Below are 22,272 nucleotides of genomic sequence, written 5' to 3'. Positions count from 1 at the left end.
AAAAAAAATTTAAAAAAAACTTAATCAAAGCAGAAGCTCAATAAAGAAAAATGAAAAGTGGAAAAACTGATGAAAAACAAGGAAAGAGACTTTGATATGAAAAATGAGGACAGAGAAGAACTTCTTAAAGATACCAAAGTTTTGAAAGTTAAAAAAGAAATTGCATTAATGAAGGAAAAATCTCGAGGAGAGCTTGTTAATGAGAGGCAAAAGAAAATTCAGGATAAATGATGTGAGCCTCAGAACTGAAAGAGAATTGCAGATTGCATTTCAGCAGCTGCTAAACATGAGAGAAAAGGAAAGTGTAAGAGAAAGAACGATGTGCTAGACCCACATTTGGTAGACAGCTGACATTTGTTCTACCACAAATCAAGACTTTTATTAAGAAGCTAATTTTGTCCTTGGAGCTCTCACTTCAGACCTCAGAGAAACACTTTCACACCTGAGGATATTTTACTAAAAACATATCAGTCCTTGAAGAAATTTAACAGAGATGTAAAAAACTTTTAGAATATAATTACCAAGTGTCCATATTAATTTTGTTTATTAATTTTGATCATTAGAGCTCTTATTTTCCTGGGGGAGGCTTTATACTTTTTTAATGTAAAGATACATAAAAAAACAATTTTTTTAATGGACTGTATGTTTTCAATCAGGAAGGTTTCTCCTTAGAAGTTGTTTTCCATGCTGCCAGAAAAATACCTTTGAGTCATCTCCAGTGCCCTCCAACCACCCTCACTAACATTTTTTACTAATGTTTTTAACCCATGAGGTTCCAAGTTTTCAATTCTAAAATATTTCATCAGAATTGATACAGACATGAAAATAGACTGGAAATCATAATCTAGAGTTTATATATAATCGTATTATTTAACATTAATTTTATATAATTAGTATAATCATGTTATTATTATATACTAGGTCTAAGTTTTTAAGGGTGCTCAACACTTGGGACAATGGGACAAATGAGTTAATTGAGCTTCCCCAACTATATCCACAAAGCCAAGACCACGGGACTTATCTTCCTTGAGTTACTGGACATATCAGCAACTTTGGGTATATAATTATATGATTTCCCCTACTTGAAACACTCCCCTTTCTTAGATTCCAGGACACCATTGTCTCCTGATTTCATTCCCCTCTCACTGTCTTCATTATTGGCTCAAGCTCTCAGACCTACAAACGGTGCTTTGGGGCTTGGCCTGGGCTGCCTTTTCATTGTTATCTTCATTCTTTCCCATAGTGATCTGTTCATCATGTCCAATGTTAATGACTGTTACTATTCATCTCCTTATTTGGCCTTGCCATTTGGATATTAGCAGTAATCTTCAATGAAAATTATAAAAGACAACACTTGATAACTTCCCCTTCACTCCAAAGTCTCTCCTGTATTCAACGCTCGGGTTGAACCCTGGGAACCATCCTCATTCCTCCACTTCCCTTATGTCCCTCCCAAATAGCCAACATACCAGCCTCTTGTTCAACTCTTTGCCAAGATATTTGGATTCTTTTTCTTACATCTGTCTCTTTTCATTTGCCTTGTATTTACATTGGTGAATAGGTGGACTCCGACCTGTGCTCAATGATCCTACTCTTTTCCTTTTAAAATTTATTCTTCACCAATAGCCAGACAAATCATTTTGAAGAATTTAAGCACTCTTCTTTTTTTCTTCCCTAATACTTGTTGGAGGTACTGTCAGATTTGGAGCTAAGTGAAGAAGCTGTTTGAGGGGGGTGCCAGACAGGCAGGGTTGGAGATAGTTATGTACTGGAATTTAACGAATATGTAAAAATAGGAGGTTACTGATTCAGGTTTCTTATTGTCAGTGAAGAGAGTTGTTAAAATATAAAAGGATGACAAAAAAATGAACCTGGGATATCTATTAGAATTCTAGATGCTGGAATGAACATAACATTTTTTATATGCTGAAATGGATGTTGAAATCACACAGGTGCGTTGGTGTGTATTAATTTTCTAGCTTTGCACACTGAGAGGGTCTGGGAGAAGCAATACCCTAATAACATTGAGCATTTTTAGTACTTAGGTCTTGGTTTTTAAATAATACTCTCAACTGAAAGAATACAGGAATACTTAGAGGAAAGATTTGTTCTGAGATTGGGGCACAGATATTGTGAGATGTGTCTAGAACAATTGCACTATAAAGGTGAGTTCTCAAATATTAATGGGGATGTGTCAAGAGGACAGAGGCCATATTACAGGTGCTCCTGGTGTCCATAGCTGGTGAAATTTAAGCACCCAAATAAATAATGAGGGATGGGGCTGTGGCTCAGTGATAGAGCACCCGCCTGGCATGTGTGAGGCACTGGATTCGATCCTCAGATCACATAAAAATAAAATAAAGGTATTATGTTCACCTACAACTTTAAAAATAATATATATATATATATATATATATATATATATAAATAATGAAGGTAATAATATACTACATATATAGTACAATGTACAGGCATTATAATCAAATATATATTATATTATAAAACTATAAATTATTATGGCATATATAACATAAAAATAAGAATATATGAATTTATATTAATATAAGAAAGTAAATAGATTTAAAAAGAAGAAGAGAAAGCTCTTATAGTACAATGCTGATTAATAAATGTAAAAGGAATGATAGAATCAGAAAATGACATTTGGTAGCCATCAATAACTCTTGAATTCAGGCAAGAGTTAGCAGTAGATGCTGAAAGTAGGTTTGCTGGAGAGCAGGGTATTGTGTACTCTTAAAGTATGTCCCCATGAGACTCTTCTTAGTTACAAAGGGGATGTTGTGGCTTTATAGTAGAGAAACTCGATGGACATGATGTTGATCAAGTGATGGAAGTAAATATCCTCAGTAATGGGGCAAATCAAAATTTTATCTTTCTGATAGGATGAAATACAAAGAACTCAGCATCACTTTTATGATTCCTGCCAGAAATACATAACCTGGACCTATTCATGCAGAAGCAGCCGATAAACCCATTTTAAACAAAATTCTGCTAAGGAGATGGTCTGCAATTTTCAAAAATAATATGAGGTTACGAAGGCAAAGGAAGGGCTGAGGAACTGTTTTGTATTTAAGCAAATTAGGGAGATGTTGTAATGAGGGATGATGAATGATTGTGTCAGATCCATTTATTATAATATAAACTATCAAAATTTGATAGGGTTCTGTGGATTGCATGGTAATATATCATGGTTAGTTTTCTCATTCTGATGATTGTGCTACAGTTATGTAGTGTGAGTATATAGGGGAATATGCTTCTTTTGCAGAAATACATACGAAAACAACCACTATGGAAATCGGTATAGAGTTTCCTCAAATGATTAGGCATGAAAACACCATCTGATCCAGCTATCCCACTCCTCAGTATTTATTCTAAAGAATTAAAGTCAGTCATACTATAGTGATACATACATACCCATATTTATGGTGGCACAATTCACAATAGCTGAGCTATTGAACCAGCCTAGGTGTATGTACATCAACAGATGAATGGATATAGAAAATGTGGTGTATACAATAGAGTTTTATTCAGCCATAAAGAAAGATGAAATTATGTCATGTTTAGGAAAATGAATAGAACCAGAGACCATTATGTTAAGCAAAATGAGTCAAACTCAAAAAGTTAAGGATCATGTTTTCTTTCATATGCAGAAGCCAGTGAGGAAAAGGGGAAAGAAAAGTAGGGGTGGATCTCATTAAAATCAAAAGGAGATCAGCAGAGTAAAGGGACCAAGGAGTGGAAAGTGGGGAAAAAGGGAGGAGGTGGTAGGGAGTGACATTGGCCAAATTTTATTGTTATATTGTGTGCATATATGAATATGTAACAACAAATCCCATCATATATATGTACAGTTATACAGACTGCACCAATAAAAAAGGTGGGGAAAAAAGGAATATATACCAAGTATTCAAAGGCAATAGGACATCAAGTCTTCAACATATTTGCAGATGGTTCAGAGTAAAAATAAGTTTAATGCCATCATGCCCATTTTCCTATGTTAAAACCTTTCATGCTTTTCTTTTTACTAAGGATAAAATACATATCATTAGCCATGGCATAGAAGTCCCTTATGACCTGCCCCTGCTTCATTTCTGCTCACACCTGATGAATTCACGTCTAAGTTGCACTCAAAGTTCTTTGTACCTTCTGTTCCCACTCCCTGGAACCTTTCCCCTTCTGAGCTCTGTTGATTAACTCTTTCAGGTTTCAGGTAAAATTTGGCTACTTCTTCAATCATCCTACCCCAAATGCTCCACCTCCTGTCACCATCATGCTAGCCTGTTTTTTTTTCCTACATAGCATTTTTCAACATCGGACATTAATTTGTGTATTTTTTTAAATTTATTTATTGTTTATCTCTCTTATTAGAGTCAAAGCTCTAAAAGAAGAAACCAAAACAGTCTTATGTACTACTAGATCTTTAGGGCCTGGGAGAGTGTCTAAGATTGTAGGCTCTAAATAAATATTTGTTTCATGAATGAATTTCTTTCACCTCTTCATTGTAGTTACTAGGCAGACAGGGTAATATAAAACTTCTACTCCAAAATATAACTATTTCAGATATCCCATTATGCATAACTTAATTGCTATTCTTTCTGCTAAGACAAGTCCTCACCTATGGACCTCAGTGCTTATTATGAAATCATAAGTAATGTCATTAATGATAAGCAGTGACTACATCTGTTTACTGTACCTTTGTTTGGGAAAAGAGGTTCCTGCCAATTAAAGTCCCTTTCTGATTAGAGACACATTCTAAGCCTCCACTGACCAAAAGTGGACCAATAGTTTAAATGGTAGTACTGGGAATAACAGTTCATTTAAATAATTATATTCAGCATAATATCATTAGTCTGAATTATTTTATTCATAAGTGCATTGCTCAATGTTAAAAATAGCATATGAGAAAATACAGAATATTCTGTTGCTGAGCAAGCTAATATATAATTCAAACCTCTGGTCTTGGCCATTTCATTATGAATATGGCATAGAGAATTACACCACTCCATGTCAACTGGATTTCAACTCCAGCGTATTTTTTTTTCTTGTTAAATAAGGAAAAGTTTTTGACTTTATTATAATGCCTCTTTTTGAAAGTTTGAGTGTGTGTGAGTACATAAGCCATCAACAATGGGACTGTGGACTATTGGGACTAGTGTGTTAGTAGGTCCTCTTTTGGGTTGAAATCAGTAAATATTCCATTGCATTCTTATAATAATCATATTTTTATCTTCTTTATTTTATAATGTCTTGACATATTAGAGGGCTTGTTAATCCTCTAGAGACTACTCTTCCCAACCTAGATAATTTCTTTTTGTGAATATACTTTCATATGCAAGCCACCAATCCAAAACCCTGACCACATCCTTTATCTTATTTTCACATACTAAGAAAATATTTCTTCTGCCCTAAATCATCCCTGGGTCAGGTACCATTCAATAGACACCATCTCTAAAGCTCAGAACCACCAACATTATTCAAATTATCCAATTCTAAACTTGCTCAAACTTGTCTACCCTTGCCTTGCTCATTCCTTCCACAGTAAAGGCTCTGACCCATACTTTCCTCTCGCTCCCATGCCTCCTGATGAACCCTAGTGCTTCCCCATGTGATTCTGTGTGTCATATCTTGAGAACTTGAAGTAATAAATAATAAACACTTCTTTCAAGGCACTCATCTTTGTAACTGTCATTTTACCATACCTGATTTAGGCTAATACCATTTATATTTTTAAACAATTGTGCAGCACAGGGGGAAAAAAGTACTTTTCATTCCTTCTTCAAAATCCCTAAGGACATTGAGTCTTATTGTCTGACACCTTTGGAAGTGGACAAAAACTCTCCCTATCTCTCTCTTGTTCTTTTTAGTTTTTATTTTTCTCTTTTTTTGTGCAAATTCATGTAGAGCAATGTGCTTTGGCTAGAGGTAGGATTTGATTGTATTGTAACCTCATGAGAAATTATATTCTCCAGTTCACATGTACCTGGTGTTCAATAGAGAAGGCAGGAATTTGCACACATGCAAGCCTTTGGCTCACATCACAAGGTCATAACATATAATTTGTACTGGAAATAAAGCAAAGCCATGGAGGTACAGAATGCATCTCTTTCCCCAAAAGCAATAAAAATGTAGGCCCTAGGGGTTGCATTGAATCTGATTGTACAAAGTGGATTTTAAAAAGTGTTATGGAATATCAGATGGAAGAAGGAGAGAAAGAAATCACATTAAAAGCTTTCCCAGTGAATGGGTCCCAAGGTATTTTGAACACAGATGTGATAAAATTTGAAAATGAATTAATAAGCTTCAAATTGAAGAGCTAAAGATCAAAATTGCTCAAAATCTGAGCTTTAATAAGCAATTTAGAATTTTGATGAAGAAATGCAAAGGCTAGGGTGAGCGTTGGGGTAGTAGGATAAAGCAAAAGCAAAGATGGCGGCACAGGGCCAGGAACTGGGGGAGAACTTTCCAGGAAGGAAATGCAGCATGAGGGCTCTTGGTGCCCTTGAGGTATTATTGGAGGATATTACTGCTTGGCTGTGAATGTTATTTTATTTGGTTTGTGTTCAAGTTCTGCCCCTTACTAGAGGCACATCCAGGGCTCATTACTCATTCCTTGTTATTTCCCTCGTCTGGAAGAATGGCAGTGGCTATTCAGTATTGTTGAAATATTCCAAAAGCAGAAAAAAAGCACATGTCATTCCCAGGAGCCTGAGGATTTACCCATTGTAAGTGATAAATTTCCTAGTGATCTCATGTATTATCCAAAATACTTATGGAAGTTTTACTCTAAGCCATATTTGGAACAATGAAGAATTTCAATGAATGTAAGCTAGAAATGTCATCTCATGCGTCTGCCATAGAACTGTCAAATACCCCAGTGTTCTAAAGGGTCCTCATGAAAGACACAGATAACAAGTAAGTATATCGTGTCACATATTAACATCCATTAATATGTTTTTTTAGATAGAAAACAAAAACCAAAGTGAAGAGAGCTTTGCTGTAACTCAGCTGTTGATTATTTATCCGTGTTACTCTTCTCTCAGACGCTGTTTTGCTCTGTATTTCAAGGGAAGATTTGCATATCCTTATGGTTCTTGGAACATAGTTTTCTCTTCTTCCTAAGCATCTGGTATTTTAGCAATGGGTAGTTGTGCCTCTATCCCCCGCCTATCAAATGTATACGCATAGTTTTACTTGCACAATCCCTTGTTATTAGAGTAATGAGCTGAGATTATTTCAGCGGGAGCTGAAATCAGGTAGACGCTGAGAGGAATAGGCCATGAAGGGTGAGGGCAGGGAAACCAGCTACCTTGGTGGGTTCTAGTATGTTCTAGCATGGGAGCCATCTGAAGGTCAACTGAGTAGGTTACTGGTACGAATACAGATTTCATCTGGCATGTGGATGGCCTCAGTGAGCACTGTATGTAGAGCTGCAAAGTACTGGTATGTGTATCCAGAGTGAAAGTTTGTTGGTCCCTGGTCACTGTAAAAGACCAAGGTGTGGGATGAGAGGGAACCAGAGGCTAAAAGGGAAACTTTGAACTAGTTAGGAAGAGACTAAATTGAGAGGCAAAACTCAAGTCCATGTTTCAGTCAGCTTTTTTGTCTTTTAGTCCTGACAAGAACAATTTTAGAAGAGGAAAGTTTAATTGAGGGCTCATGATTTCAGAGTTCTCAGTCCATAGATAGTTGGTCCATTCCTCAGGGCTCAAGGTGAGGCTGGACATTATGGCAGAAGAGTGTGGTGCAAGAAGCAGAGAGAGCTCTGTTCAATAAGCCAAAATATAAACCCCAAAGGCACACCCCAAAGGAATCCACCTCTTCTAGCCACACCGTACCTTCCTATAGTTACCACTCAGATAATCCTTATCAGCGGATTAATGTACTGATAAGACTAAGGCACTCATAAGCTAGACATTTCACCTCTAAACCTTCTTGCATTGTCTCACACATGAGATTTTTGGGGAACACCTCATATCTAAACCGTAATGGTCCAGACTCATCATCTGTTGTTTGTTGTTAGTCTTTTTTTTCTTTAAATTATTTTTATTATAAAATATGCATACTACAGCATTTACCATTTTGATCATTTTGAATTGTACAGCTCAGTAGTATTAAATGCATTCACATTGTTGTGCTACCATTACCCTTATTCATCCACAGAGCTCTTTTCATCTTGCAGTCCTGAAATTCCATATCCATGAAGCAGTTGCTCCTCAATTCTTCCCTTTTCCCCAGACCCTGAAAACCACTGTCTTACTTTCTGTCTCTACCAACTTGACTATTCTTATTAAGTATTTCATGTAAGTGGAATTATACAACATTCGTCTTTTGGGCTGGATTATTTCCGTTACCATGATATTTTCAAGGTTTATGCATTGCTGTGGATGTGTTAGAATGTTCTTCCCTTTTAAGGCTGAACAATAGTTCTATGGATGTATTTTGTTTATCCATTCATCTACTGGCTGATTTCCACCTTTTGGTTATTGTGAATCATGCTTCTGTGAATCTCAGCCTACAGATCTCTGGTAGAGACTCTGCGTTCCGTTCTTTTGGCTATACAGTAGTTCCCATTATCCAGTTTCACTTTCCATGGTCTGAAAATATTCAACGGAAAATTACATAAATAAATAATTCACAAGTCTGATATTTCATCAGAAGGTCAATAGTGTTAGTTCAATGCTACATCGCAATGTCTACATCATTCACCTCTCCTCATCTCATCATGTAGGCATTCTAGCATCTCATATCATCTCAAGGAGAAGGGTGAGGACACTACAGTATAATATTTTGAAAGAGAGAGAAAGAGAGAGACTACTTTCACATAGCTCTTATTACAGTATAATTGTTTTATTTTATTATTAATTATTGCTATTAACATATCACTGTACCTAATTTATGCATTAAAATTTATCATAGGTATGCATGTACAGGAAAAAAATAGTATGCACAGGGTCCAGTTCCATTTGGGGTTTCAGACATTCACTCTTAACACTTAACTCCTGGATAAGGAGAGGGATACTGTATACCTAAGATTGGAACTGCCGAATTATATGGTGATTCTATTTTTTTTTATTTTTATTTTTTGAGGAAATTTCATAGCATCTTTCCCAATGGTATATACTGTTTTACTTTTCTACCAACAATGCCCAAGGGGTTCACTTTCCCTGCATTTAATTTGAGTCTGGCCTTTTAGGAGGCTACATAGCACCTCTCTTAGGATTGAGTCCCATATCACCCCTGAGAACAATGGGGGACCTTAGCTGTAGACAGACAATACAGTTGATTGCACAGTGACATCTCAGGTGTGGGCCACCAAATGGTACTATTCTCTTAACAAGATATAGCCCTAAACCTTTAACTGTATAATGTTAGTCTTTTCCTCAGGAAAGGGAGAGAGAAGGGAAACTGTATGGAAATGGAAGGAGACCCTCATTGTTACACATAATTACATATAAGAGATGGTGAGGGGAAAGGGGAAAAAAAAACAAGGGAGAGAATTGAGCAACAGCTGATGGGGTAGAGAGGGAAGATGGGAGGGAAGGGGAGGGGATAGGAAAGGTAGCAGAATACAACAGTCACTAATATGGCATTATGGAAAAATGTGGATGTGTAACCGATGTGATTCTGCAACTTGTATTTGGGGTAAAAATGGGAGTTCATAACCCACTTGAGTCAAATGTATGAAAGATGATATGTCATGAGTTATGTAATGTTTTGAACAACCAATAAAAAAAAAAAAAACTTTAACTGTCTCCACTGCCTTCAGACTCTGAGGGAAAAGCTAAGGCATGCATGGTAGAGCCAGGTTGGATAGATGGTCAGCAGCTCAGGGGCATTGACCAAAGAGAACAGATTAGGAAAGGTGAGAGCAGGGAATGACAGACAGATATGAAAAGGTACACTGTAAAGCCATATTTGATTAGGTGCTGGTGATTGCTTGGCAGTGATGTAGAACCCAAATCAGCCTCTTTGAGAACTGGAGGAACTGAAAGAGCTTTGCTGCAAGAAAAGAAAGAACATGTAAACCATGCTTGCGTCTTTCCTCTTCCTGGTTCGATGATCATCTAATAATTTATTCTATGGCTTAGGAGTTTGTAAGGTGATTTATTTTGCTTTTGAAGGAGTGATAAATATGCTGTGATAGGGAAGCATGAAGAATTGCACAGCAATTGTTGTTGATGCCTATGCCAAAGGAAGATTTATGAATAGGCTAACAGCAGCTCAGACCACAATAAACAGACACTCTCCTTGCAGAAAATGACTACTTGTATGGGCAACGAAGGGAGGCAACTCTGTGGCTCAGAATGATGCTTTGTTCAGATAGTCATATACTCCCTCTGGCTCCCCAAAGCCATGCTCTTATAGATCGTCCTGCCAGTGGGTGGAAATAACTGTGCTGTGTGCATAGCTTGTGTTGAGATTTTTACCCAAGAAGGTTGATAAATAAATGAATAGTGAAGAGGAGAAGAATGTTGGCATCTCCAAGAACAGCAGGCTGCATTTTATTCCTACAGTGATGTTAATTAGATGAGAGTCTCTACATCTGTTAAAATCTCTACTGAAATGTTTAACCCTGCCTTTCCTCCTTCTAGTATTAGTGACCTCATTGTGTCTATCATAAAACTGCACTTCTTTATCCATCGCCCCAGGACACTATCATTCATATATTGGTAAACTCTTGTAATCCCAACAGAGGGACTTGTGTCCTGGAGGGAGAGCCCCACAGAAACCCAGTCAGGGGCAGACTGTGGCACTGAATCAAGGGATGGGGTGAGAGGGCAGCCCTGGGAGATCTGAAAGAAAGCAAGAATAGTGGCTGACTTGGAAAGCATCAAACAGACAAGAGAGGGATGGAATTATGAAAAGAGAGAGATAAAGAAAGACACAAGGGATGTGGTGGGCAGGAAAAAGCCCAAAGGGAGCTGGGGTAGTAAAGAAGCCCTAAGAGGGAGCGGAGCCATCAGGATAGCTGTTTAGTTATGATGATAACAGCATGCTTATGTTCATCAAGTTTCTTCCCACATCAGTAGGAACTCTCTAAATAGTAATTTTGATGTGTCCCAGCTGAGGATTATGATGTTGTCCATCCGGGTACTGAAGATAATAAGGTCCCTAACAGTGATTCTAAAGTTGAATAAATTGGTGTAAAGTTTCCCTCCCACCCTATCTCTAAGTTGATCTAAATGTAGTTTTCTACAAGGATGTGTGCAGTGTGTGTGTGTGTGTGTGTGTGTGTGTGTGTGTGTGTATGTGTCCCCCTTTTTAAATAAGGGCACTGATCAACTAAGTACCAGGGATACCAAGGATAAATTTTGCTTTTTGTTTACTTACCTCTTATACCCAAATACAACCTTGACCTGCTTTTAAATTAAAATATTGCTTATTGAGTTTTGTCAACAGTGGTTCGCCCCCCCCCCATCAGCCAGATAAATATCAGCCTTTTCAGTGATCCGAAAACAAATAACTTAGAAAAGAAACATAAAGCAATCATAACCAGCTGACTTCAGAATAAATTTCCATCAGAAATAAGTTGAAAGGATTTGGACTTACTTTAATATGTTAAAAGATTCGAAGCCTTTTTTTTTTTTTTTCAGCTTGTTAAAAGCAGAGTGTAGAATACAGGTTGCCAAAATAACCCTCAGCTTATCAAAGACCAGCTGGTGATTACATGTCATTTTTTTGTTGGTGTTCACTTTTTTCTGTAGTAGAGGGGAGGAAAAAAAGAACATGAAAGTACAACATTTTAACTGTTAAAATATTGGCTACTTCATGTTGACATTGACAGTGTTCTTATTCATTCACTAATACTCAGAATAACTATTTTTGCTTTTTGATGAGTACATTGGAAAAGTCTTAATTCTCTCTCCTTTTCTTTTAGGAATTAGGTGTGCATGAAAGGAAAGGGGGGAGACAGCAAAATTGGCCCACTCAAGTAGAAATCTTCAGTGAAATGGATTACCAATCAATTCCTCCCTCCTCCTCAACCTGTGCATCTAGAATGGCACGTCCATTCTTTCTGCAACACGCATACACACACACACACACACACACACACACACACACTTCAAATGTGAGGTCCTTAGGGACAAAGGCTTTCTAGTGGATTAGATAAAGGGGCATGAAGGGAATGGAGGAATAAGAAAGACAATGGATTGAATCTGACGTAATTTTTCTATGTACATACATGAATACACCACAGTGAATCTCAACATTGTTTATATCCACAAGACTGGAATCCTAATTAGAATAAGATTATTTCATGTTTGTATAAATGTACTGTCACATATAACTAAACAGAACAAATACAATTTTTTTTTAAAAAAGAGAGAGAGAAAGAAAAAAAAAGAAAAAGACCAGGCTGTATTTCTGAATCACCAGTGTTAATACTGTGTGTAGTATGTGTTGGATGCTTGGTAAGGGTTTTAAGAATGAATGCAGCACATTTTTCTTCCCTCTGCTAATGCCTGATTGCAGGTGAGAAGCCAGGCACTGAAGAAGGTCACTTAAACTCCAGGGTCTCTGTACCACTCCGTGTGTGCCATGCCAGGTGTGCCTGCCCTCAAGCCACAGACTGCCACTGCAGCCCAAGAGTGCCTCTTGTGCCATTTGTCCTTTACAAATTAGGTTGTTCTTTTTGCTTGCTGGTGTCTCATTCCATCAATCAAGCATTGACAGAGAAGAGGATTACACTGGGTCACCAGTGTCCTACTCTCAGTGATTTTCTTATTTAGGAAAGGATAAAATGAAAGGTTGGATTAGATGATCTCCGAGTATTCTTCACATTCCAAAGAGCAGTGATTCTCTAGTTGTCCTCTGTAATTTTTGAAACTTGGGATAGTATATATTCTCTGCTTAATAATTTTAAGGGCTTTAAGTGAATATAGACAACCTAGAGGTAGTGGTTAATGAAGCCCACTAGTGAAACCAGGAAAATTGAGCTGAAGAAATAACTTGCCTTGGGAATAGTACAAATAGCTTTCTTCCTTATTGCTCTAAGAGACAGTTCAGACTCAGGGCTAACATAACATATCCAAATAATATGAGTGAACCATGATCACCTTTAACAATGTAGCCTTTCTGGACTCACGAAATCTCTCTCTGCTTGGTAGAGAATCACAGCAGTAGATTTGTACAAGTTCATGGAATCTTTCTCTGCATATATACATATTATTGGCTATATAACATTCCACTGGCTCACTATATTGAACTCTTTTTACCAAATCCTGTATTTATGGATACATTATTTTCAAAATAACTTTTGGAATATACTTGCTCTTATGTCTTCGTGCACAGTGTGAATGCTTCTGTAAAATTAAGTCTTGAAAGTTGAATTTAAGAGTCAAGAATACATGCATTTAAAATTTTGATAAAATCATTTTTAAAAAAACCTGCCAAATTGCCATCAAAACAAGCTCAGTCAGGTTGCAGTTTTAACCAATGCCCATTTCCCCAAATCACTATAAATTAGTTATCAATCTTTTGAATTGTTGCCAAATTCATCTGCAAAAAATAAATGTGATTATTTGGAAGGAATATGCTTTAGCTACTAAACTTTTTCTTTTTCTATTTCTTTGATTATTTATAGACCCACATTGTTACTTTTCTTTCATTGAGAAGATGGATATATTGACTTTCCTGGATTTATTCTGTTTCTTTTGATATTTCGCATGTTGATGTCATTTAAGACCTTTGAGCTATAAATATCTGTCTAAACATTTATTTTGTTGAATCTCACACATTTACATTGCATTTAATTCTCGCTTAGTTCAAGATTCTGATTCTTAATTTTTTATTTGACCCATGGACTATACAAAAAATTTTTTAGTTTAAAAATATTTGAGAATTCTTTAGAGATCTTTTGGCTATTGATTTATAATGTAATTCTATTTTGGTCAGAGAATGTATTTTGTATAACTGGAATTTTTTAACTTTGTTGAGGCTTGTTTTAAACCCAGAAAATGGTCTATTTTGGCAAATGTTTTATGTGCTCTCAAATAAAAGACAAATCTGCTAATTTTTATTGGAATTTTCCATAAATGTCAATTCAGTGAAGTTGATAAAGTTGTTCAAGTCTTCTGCGTACATGTTGATTTCTTATCTCCTGATTTTATCCATTTATGAGAAAGGGGTTTACAAATCACTAAATAACTGAGAATTTTTAATTTGGCCTCAAGTTCTATGAGCTTTTGCTTTATATTTCTTGTGAGCAATTTGAGTTTTCTGAGTCATGCTTTTTATGACGTTTTTAGACAGACCAAAGCAGCCTTGAATCCAAGCCTGATTTTTTTCTATTTTCATTTTATAAGCCATTTCTTTCTAAACATTCTGCTTGGTGCTCTATATATTATAAGATTTTTTTTTTCACTCTGTGTCTTGGGAACACCAGCTCTCCCTGACCTATGGGTGGGTCAGGGATATTCCACCTGTTCCTTTCAAGTGGTTATTTCCCTGGGTACAGGTGGTTTCCTCATACATGTGTGCTGATCAGTATTCAGCTAAAGACTCAGAGAGACCTTCTGAAGATCTTCAGAGCTCTTGTGAAGGTCTCTCTCTTGTACTCTGTCCTGCCAACTCTAGCTTACATGGCCTTTCTATCCCCAATTTTTCTCCTCAACTTAGATTTGTGGACTCTTTTAAAACTCTTTTCTGTGCAATGGCATCATTCAGTATGCATGTGGTTCTCAGTAGGATGCTGTGGGTTGAGGAGATACATTATATATAGGTAGTAAAGCTTCTGGAGTAAAATAGAGTCCCTAAGGAAAGGGGTACAGAGTAAGAAGAAGAAAATTCTAAAATAGAATTCTAGGAACATAAAAGTGAAGTAATAACTCTATTATAAGGATTTCTAGAGTTTTCTCTGGAAAATTCTGCCCTAACTCTGTAGTATGGATTTTCTGAATTGGTTCCAGAGTGTAACCATTAATAAGTCAGTTACTCTGGATCTTATGGGTGACCTGTTTTCCCTGGAACATGACCAGGAACTCAATTTAGGAACATATTTAGAACTGTAGGAACTGTAGGAAAATCCTGTAGGCCCAAGAATGTCATGATTCCACAGCTCAGGGCTAACCATTCGACTTTAATTTCTACATTGGTGGATCAACATGGGGATTTGTTAACTAGAATTCATAATAATATGAAAATAACCATTGAGCAGAAAATGACAAAACCAAAAAGAAAATAAAGGGAAATATTTGACTCTATAAAACATATCTAGAGAGTTCAGATTTAGATCCAATAAGTTAAATAACTAAACTGGTATTTAAATGGTAGATCAGTTGCCCCCAGAATCCATGAGGCTCTGGGCTTCATCCTCAGCACTACAAAACAAACAAACAAAAATACATACCCCAACTATTTTTACCTGGTTTATCACTTGGACAACTCAAAAATTAAATATGTTAATTTGTACATCTGTCCTATGGAGAATATTGTATGTAACTTTTATCTTTGCAGGGATTAAAAGTTGTACACATAAAATGTTACATTTTTAAGATTCCATGATTACATTTTTAAAAATTTGTCATTTTTTTTAAAAAATTGTGTTGATACATGAAAAAGAACATGAATAATTTTAATTTTTGGTCATTTTTTGCACATTTACATTTTACTTTTATGCACCTTTGGAAATTCCTTTTAAGAATCTGTTAAATAGTATAAAAACCATTTTTCTGATTTTTAAGTTTATTGTTCTTTCCATAATTAGAGGTCACATATTTCTATTTCTTATTTGAGGTCAAGTAAGCTTGGTGAGGATATACACTCAAATACTTTTAATGTTAGCATAATTGGATTTATTGACCAAGAAAGCAATTCTTTTCCATTTGTATGTAAAGTGTAGTGAAAAGTAAAGTTTGACTGATGCTAGATATTATAATTTCAAATTTTATTTTCTCTTAATATGTTGAACTTATCAATGAAATTTGGTTTATGTTTGTTGGTTTTCCTTAAAACTTTACTTTCTTTGATTCAATACAATAAAAACAAAAAGTTTGTTCAAATTGATTTCCATAATGATCTATTGAGGATTTGAAAATGAATAAATCTCTTGGTAACTTGGAGTCTGGATTCTTTATTAGGCTCTTATGCTACCAGATGAATAGAATCTTTCACTTTTGATGAAGTGGAAGTGAAATGAGACTAAGTAATGGTGTGACCTTATACTATTATAGTACTTTGTTCCAAGGAGACATTTAAAAGTGAATATCAGAGTCTGAATTTTTATTCTTTGACAAATTAAAATGAAAATAATAGCTCAATTGTTCTTCTTGATAGAATTTATAATAAAGAATTAAATTAATATAATAAGTTAATGGAAACATGTAAGGGTTATTACATCAAAGTACTTCCAATAGGACACAAATTAGCTAGTTCTCATTTACTGCTTTATCATAACATTCAGAATAAAGGGAAACAAATCAATGTTGTAATTTAAGCATTTAGTATTAGCATCACCAGGATGCATCATCAAGTGCCCCTGGTGTACCCTACCCGTGGTATGTTTAAGTTTTGTCTTCAGGATTCTTTTTGAGATAATGTTTAATTGTATTGCTCTGAGTTAGAGTCTCTTCTAAACTTGGTTAATGTGAATAATATTACACTACTTCAAACTGCTCTAAAATCTTTGTGTGTGTGTATGTGTGTGTGAGTGTGTGTTTCCTGTTTACAATTTCTAGGGAAAATGGAGAAAATATTGATTTGTTTTTGTTATAAAATTGAGTAGACTTTTTCCTTAGATTTTTAGAGTAAAGGAGACAATAATATATTCATGTAACGAAATATTATGCCCAACTTAAAACTATACTTTAAAAGAAAATTAATGACATTAAAATGGGATCAAGTGACAAAAATAAAATATAAAACCCTATATAAGGTAAATTTGATCAGATTATTAGGTAAGTAAATGTAGTATAGAATAACTCAAAATAAATGGCAATATGTTTGAGTAAAATTGTGATTTATTTTCTTTTTAACATTATGTGGGTTTGTTTTTTTTTTCAAATTTATAAACAGGTTATATTTTTTCAGTTTTACAAGTAGTGAATATCAATAAAATATATAAAAAGTAAAGGCCAGGAGGAAACATTTTCAAAATAAGAATATGTATTGTTTAAAATTGTTTTTTTAAATCCCCAAAAAGAAAATGCATGACAATATTTATATTTAAATCATTAGGATGTATTTGTCATGATCTCAGTAATGTTTGAAAATGAACTATTAAAGGCAAATGAGTCCAAGATGAACATGTACTATGCATTGGTATAGTTGATATAGTAGTCCCCTTTATCTACAATATTTTTCTGCAATTTCAGTTACCTATAGTCACCTCCCCTACCAAAAAAAAAATCCCAAGAAAAATTTTGGAAATAAATTTTCATTTTTGATTGCATGTCATTCTGATTAGTGTGGTGAAAATCTCAAACTATCCTGCTGTGTCTCACCTGGGACATGAATCATCTTTTTGGCCATTGTGTCTACACTGTATACACTACCTGTCCATTAGTTACTTAGTAACCTCAGTAATCAGATCAACTGATGAGGTACTTTAATCTGTGTGTACCAATAACCTTATTTTACTTAATAATGGCCCTAAAGTGCAAGAAACATGATGCTGGTAATTTTGATACAATTTATTCTTATAAATTTTCTTTCTGTTATTAGTTGTTGTTAATCTCCTATTCTAATTTATAAATTAAACTGTATCATAGAAATATATGCATAGTAAAATATAGCTTATACAGGGTTTGTTATGACTTATGATTTCAGGTACCCATAGGGGGTTGAAACATATCTTTCATGGATAAGAAGGAACTTCTGTCATTTCAGGGCCCAGATCTTCAGAGCGTGGTCCTTTCTCTTAGGAACTTATTACAAATGCATATCCTTGAGCCCCACCACCAGACCACTGAATCAGAAACTCTGGAGGTGGGACCCAGAAATGCATATTTTAAGAAGCCCTATAGGAGGTTATAATGCATACTGAAGTTTTAGAAATTCTACTTTAGGATTTTGAGATTGGGGACTGAGCTAGAAATTTTTCTCAAAAATTTTACCCTAGCCAGACTGGTGCATGCCTATGACCACAGCTATTCAGGAGGCTGAGTCAGACTTGGTGAGACCCTTATAAAAAAGTTGGGGAAATGAGGGTTGATGGGGCAGAGCTGGGGAACATAGCTTGTACATCACTTGCTAGGTATGCCTGAGTACCTGGTATAATCCTTAGTATTGAAAAAATACAAAAAGAAAAATTTTAGCCTAGAAAATCTGTTTCCCTGTTTTATTTCTTCCTGGTATGCTTCTCATTCTTCCTCTCTGCTTCTTACTCATAGTTTTGTTGTATTTATTTATTTATTTGTTCACCTTATTTTCCTAAAATATTTCAGGCAGCTTTATAGAGGTGTATAAAGTACACAGTTGCAAACATTCCTTTAGTGCTATCTGTATTCCAGAAACTGTTCTAAGTATTCTACATATAGTATCTACAACCTTATAAAATAGTTATTTTTGCTATCCCTATTTTACAGACAGGAAATCTGAAGTACAAAGGCAAATAATTTGCCCAAAGCTTGCAAACAGTAAGTGGCAGAATGTTAACACTCTGATTCCAAAGTTGGAGCCCTCAACTGGTTCACCAAGGTGCTTCTTAGAGATAAAATCAATGGGTTAGCTCAGCAGTAAAGTGCTTGCTTGTCCAGCCTGAGTGTGACTGTCAGTTTGATCCCTAGCACCACAAAAAAATTAAAATATTACTAACAAGGAATAGGGAATGTATGGAAAATAAAAGGACAAGATAAATGCATAATCTGTTCTGCGGACTTTTATATAGTTGCTCACCGTGTGCACTAATTAGCCTCCAGCTCTAGCAGAGAGTAAAAAAGGATGAACTATAAGATTTACAACCACCACTTTGATTTCCACTATGGAAACAATCCAGTTTTCAGTCAGGTCACAGTTGAGTCTTGAAAGAGACATTTCATGTGCCTCTATTCCAAGAGATATGCCACTGCCATTTTCATTTCATTCATTCCCCTTTTGTTGGTTTATACAACAATGGCCTAAAATACAAGAGGCATGATGCTGGCAATTTTGTTACAAAGAAATCAGCATGCATTTTGGATTTTATTCCTTCATGTTTCTAGAGCACCTTTTATTTGTTAGGCTCTATGCAAATTACTTAGGGATAGAACAAACCATGATCCAGGACTTAAACATAACCAAGGTCTTGGGTAAAACAACAGTGGTGGTGTCTTCCTTTGGCTTTTCCCTGCTTCGTCTTTGAGTGTGGAGTGTGAAGAGAACACGATGTGGAGCAAGGTCCTAATGGGAGATAAGACCCGAGAGAGGGTTAGGAAACACCTAAAGGAAGTCTGTAGGAAACATTGTGGATTCGTGACTCAAATGCCTTTCTCTGTAATATGCCCCTGTGAGGTTGAGTCTTGGAAGAACTGGACTCTGAGTTTGGGAGGTTCTTTGGATTCCCTAGAAGTCATTTGGCTATAGCAATACTGGTCAGGAGCATGATAGGAGTGGCAAAATCAGCTGGTTTCAACAACCCTTTGAATAGAGAGAGAGGGAGAGGGAGTGTGTGTGTGTGTGTGTGTGTGTGAGAGAGAGAGAGAGAGAGAGAGAGAGAGAGAGAGAGAGAGAGAGAGAGAGAGATGGTGGTGGGGGGTGGGGAGGGATAGATAGAAGCAGAGAAAGAGTCTTTTGTACATTTATATTTATTCTTTGGCTAAGATGACATCCCTGGCTGTGCTGCCTGGTTGAAGGTCACTACTCTTTGTAAATAACCCTTAAGATCACATAGATGTTTAAAAATTGCCTTCTCTTCTCTTTTCCCTATTTGGATTTATCTAATTGATGGTGACTTTGTCATTTGGGCTGCTATAACAAAATGCCTTAAAGTGGAAGGCTTATCAATAACAAAATTTATTTCTCACAGTTCTGGAGATTAAAAAGTTCAAGGCTAAGGAGACTCAGATTTAGTGTCTGGTGAGGACTCACTTCCTAGAGGGCACTTTTTTTTCCTTCATCCTCACATGGTGGATAGGGTGAAGGAGTTCTCTGAGGCTTCTTTTAAGGCCACCAATCCCCTTTGTAAGAATTCTATACTCATAGTCTAAAAACTTTGCAAAAGAAAGTTCTGAAAACTTTCCAAACCTCCTAATGCCAGTTGCTTTGGGGGCTAAGATTTTAACATGAACTTAGGGAGTAGTAACACAAGCATTCAAACCATAGCAGAGAAAAAGTAGTCAAAATTATTTGTCCCAGTGTCACAGGTGCTACTCAAGCATCATGGCCCTGACTTCTGCAACCTTTAGCCCTGAGTCCCTGGAGGGAAGGATGTCTCTGATTACAATTCTTGGGCCTAAACATATGCATATGAGTGGTTTTGACTACCTAGAACTTCATCTTGTATCTCTAAATGAAAATCAAGAGTATGAATGTTATTTATGCCTATGTTCAGTGTTTTGAAATATACTGTGCCAGCTGCATAAACCATGAGACTAGCTAGCATCTGTATTTTATTTTTAATTTGCAACAATAGACTTTATAGCGATCTTTTCTGGACTGCTTTTGATTAGAAAGAAGAGCAAACTCACTCAAAAGTGTGGATACTGCACTTGAATTATTGAATAAGTTCTAACCATTTAGTGGAGTTTAAAGGTCTTGGGTACTTTCTCCCAGAGAACTGCCCTTCACTCGCAATGCTAACAGTAATGATGTCTCAAAGGATATTCCATGGAATTTGGAAAGCTGTCAGATCTTAAGTTTCCTAAGGGATGGCAGGCGGCCCACTTACATTTTTCCTCTTCTTTCTCTTGCAGTCCCAGCAGAAGTGCATTGTGATCTTTGCCCTGGTCTGCTGCTTTGCCATTCTAGTTGCATTGATATTTTCAGCCGTGGACATCATGGGAGAGGATGAAGATGGACTCTCAGAAAAAAATTGTCAAAATAAATGTCGGTAAGAGGTAACAAACAAAAATTCTCTTTTAGGGAGGGGGGCGAGAGAGTCAAAGAGGACCTTGGGCAGTAAAAAGAAAAAATATCATAAACACAAGTAATCATCTAACTTCTCCTTGGGTTAAACTGAAATATGACATGCCTTATGGAGGATCTTGCTTTTAGACCAAGGCAATAAATAGCAGCAATGATTTTATTCACTTTTTAGTTTGGTCATATCCTATACAGAGTAATGGTCAACCATCAATGGCACAGTATCAGCCCCATGGATCTCCTCTTTCAACTCCTCTTTGAACTGCTACTTGTTTTGTTTTAGGATAGAGGAGGATGTAGAAAAAAATACCAAGAAGAGGTAGATAGATAAGAGCTCTATTTTTAAATATGTCTTGCTGCAAATTTGAACTGAGGCCACAAAATGACAGTAATTATGAATTAGAGCTTATAATGAATTTAAATTGTGATTTTTCCCTGTGGAAAGCATTAGTCTAAGTGCCCATCTTTTCTAGCTCAAAATCAACAGCAACTTGATAATGCGTAGGTGAGTTTTTATCCTGGATATTTTGCCTTGAGGTTAAATATTCTGGCATAGAAAATGTCCTGATGAAACAATTGACTTTTTTTTCAACCTATGATCTGTTATAATCTAGTTACCAGGCAACAAGTATTATACACAGAACAAAGCATACAAGAAAGAAATCAGCATGCATTTTGGATTTTATTCCTTCTTGTTAGAAATGTGTTCCATAAATGTATTTATTTCCCAGACTGAATTTGGGAGAAAAAAATGTATTGTTATTATTATAAGAAAAATAATAGAACAACAGCAGATTGCTGTCATTTTCTGCTAATTCTACTTATTACATGTCAAATATAAACAGACCATAGACAAAGGGCCAATGACTCATATTTATTGAGTAGAAATATTCAGCTTCTCTCTCTCTTACTTCACCTTATAATGAAGACTTCTGGGTTTTTTAAATGCAAACTCTAGCACCTAGAAAGCAATTTTATAGAGGTTAAACCATAAAACCTTCTTTAAGACAAAATATCTAGGAGTTTTTCAGCCCTCATTCCCATGTATTAGTAGGTTACAACAAAAAGCAGAGAGCCTGAGAATTCTATTTCTTTTCACTTTGGGGAGAGTATTGTTCGTTTGAATTTTTACTTTTAATTCATGCAACTGGAATTTGGGTTTGTTTATATCCTCTATCAACAACTAAATTCTGATGATTCAATGCTGCATCTCCCTCTGTCTAGAAATATTAGTCTAATTCCCACCATCCTCCTGCT

General features: G+C 35.9%; 1 protein-coding gene across 1 annotated transcript in view; it reads left to right on the top strand.

The window, feature by feature from the left end:
* Pld5 (phospholipase D family member 5) overlaps positions 1–22,272 on the top strand; it is a 398,582-nt gene that overhangs the window by 143,575 nt on the left and 232,735 nt on the right. Inside the window, exon 2 of the mRNA XM_026390749.2 lies at positions 20,847–20,983. Within this exon, the coding sequence (XP_026246534.1) occupies positions 20,847–20,983 (137 nt within the window). The remainder of the gene's footprint in view (positions 1–20,846; positions 20,984–22,272) is intronic.

The sequence above is a fragment of the Urocitellus parryii genome, chromosome 9 (assembly GCF_045843805.1).
Source record: "Urocitellus parryii isolate mUroPar1 chromosome 9, mUroPar1.hap1, whole genome shotgun sequence".
In the NCBI taxonomy this organism is placed as follows: domain Eukaryota; kingdom Metazoa; phylum Chordata; class Mammalia; order Rodentia; family Sciuridae; genus Urocitellus; species Urocitellus parryii.
The sequence above is the reverse complement of the archived record's forward strand: the minus strand, read 5'-3'. Positions and strand labels throughout refer to the sequence as shown.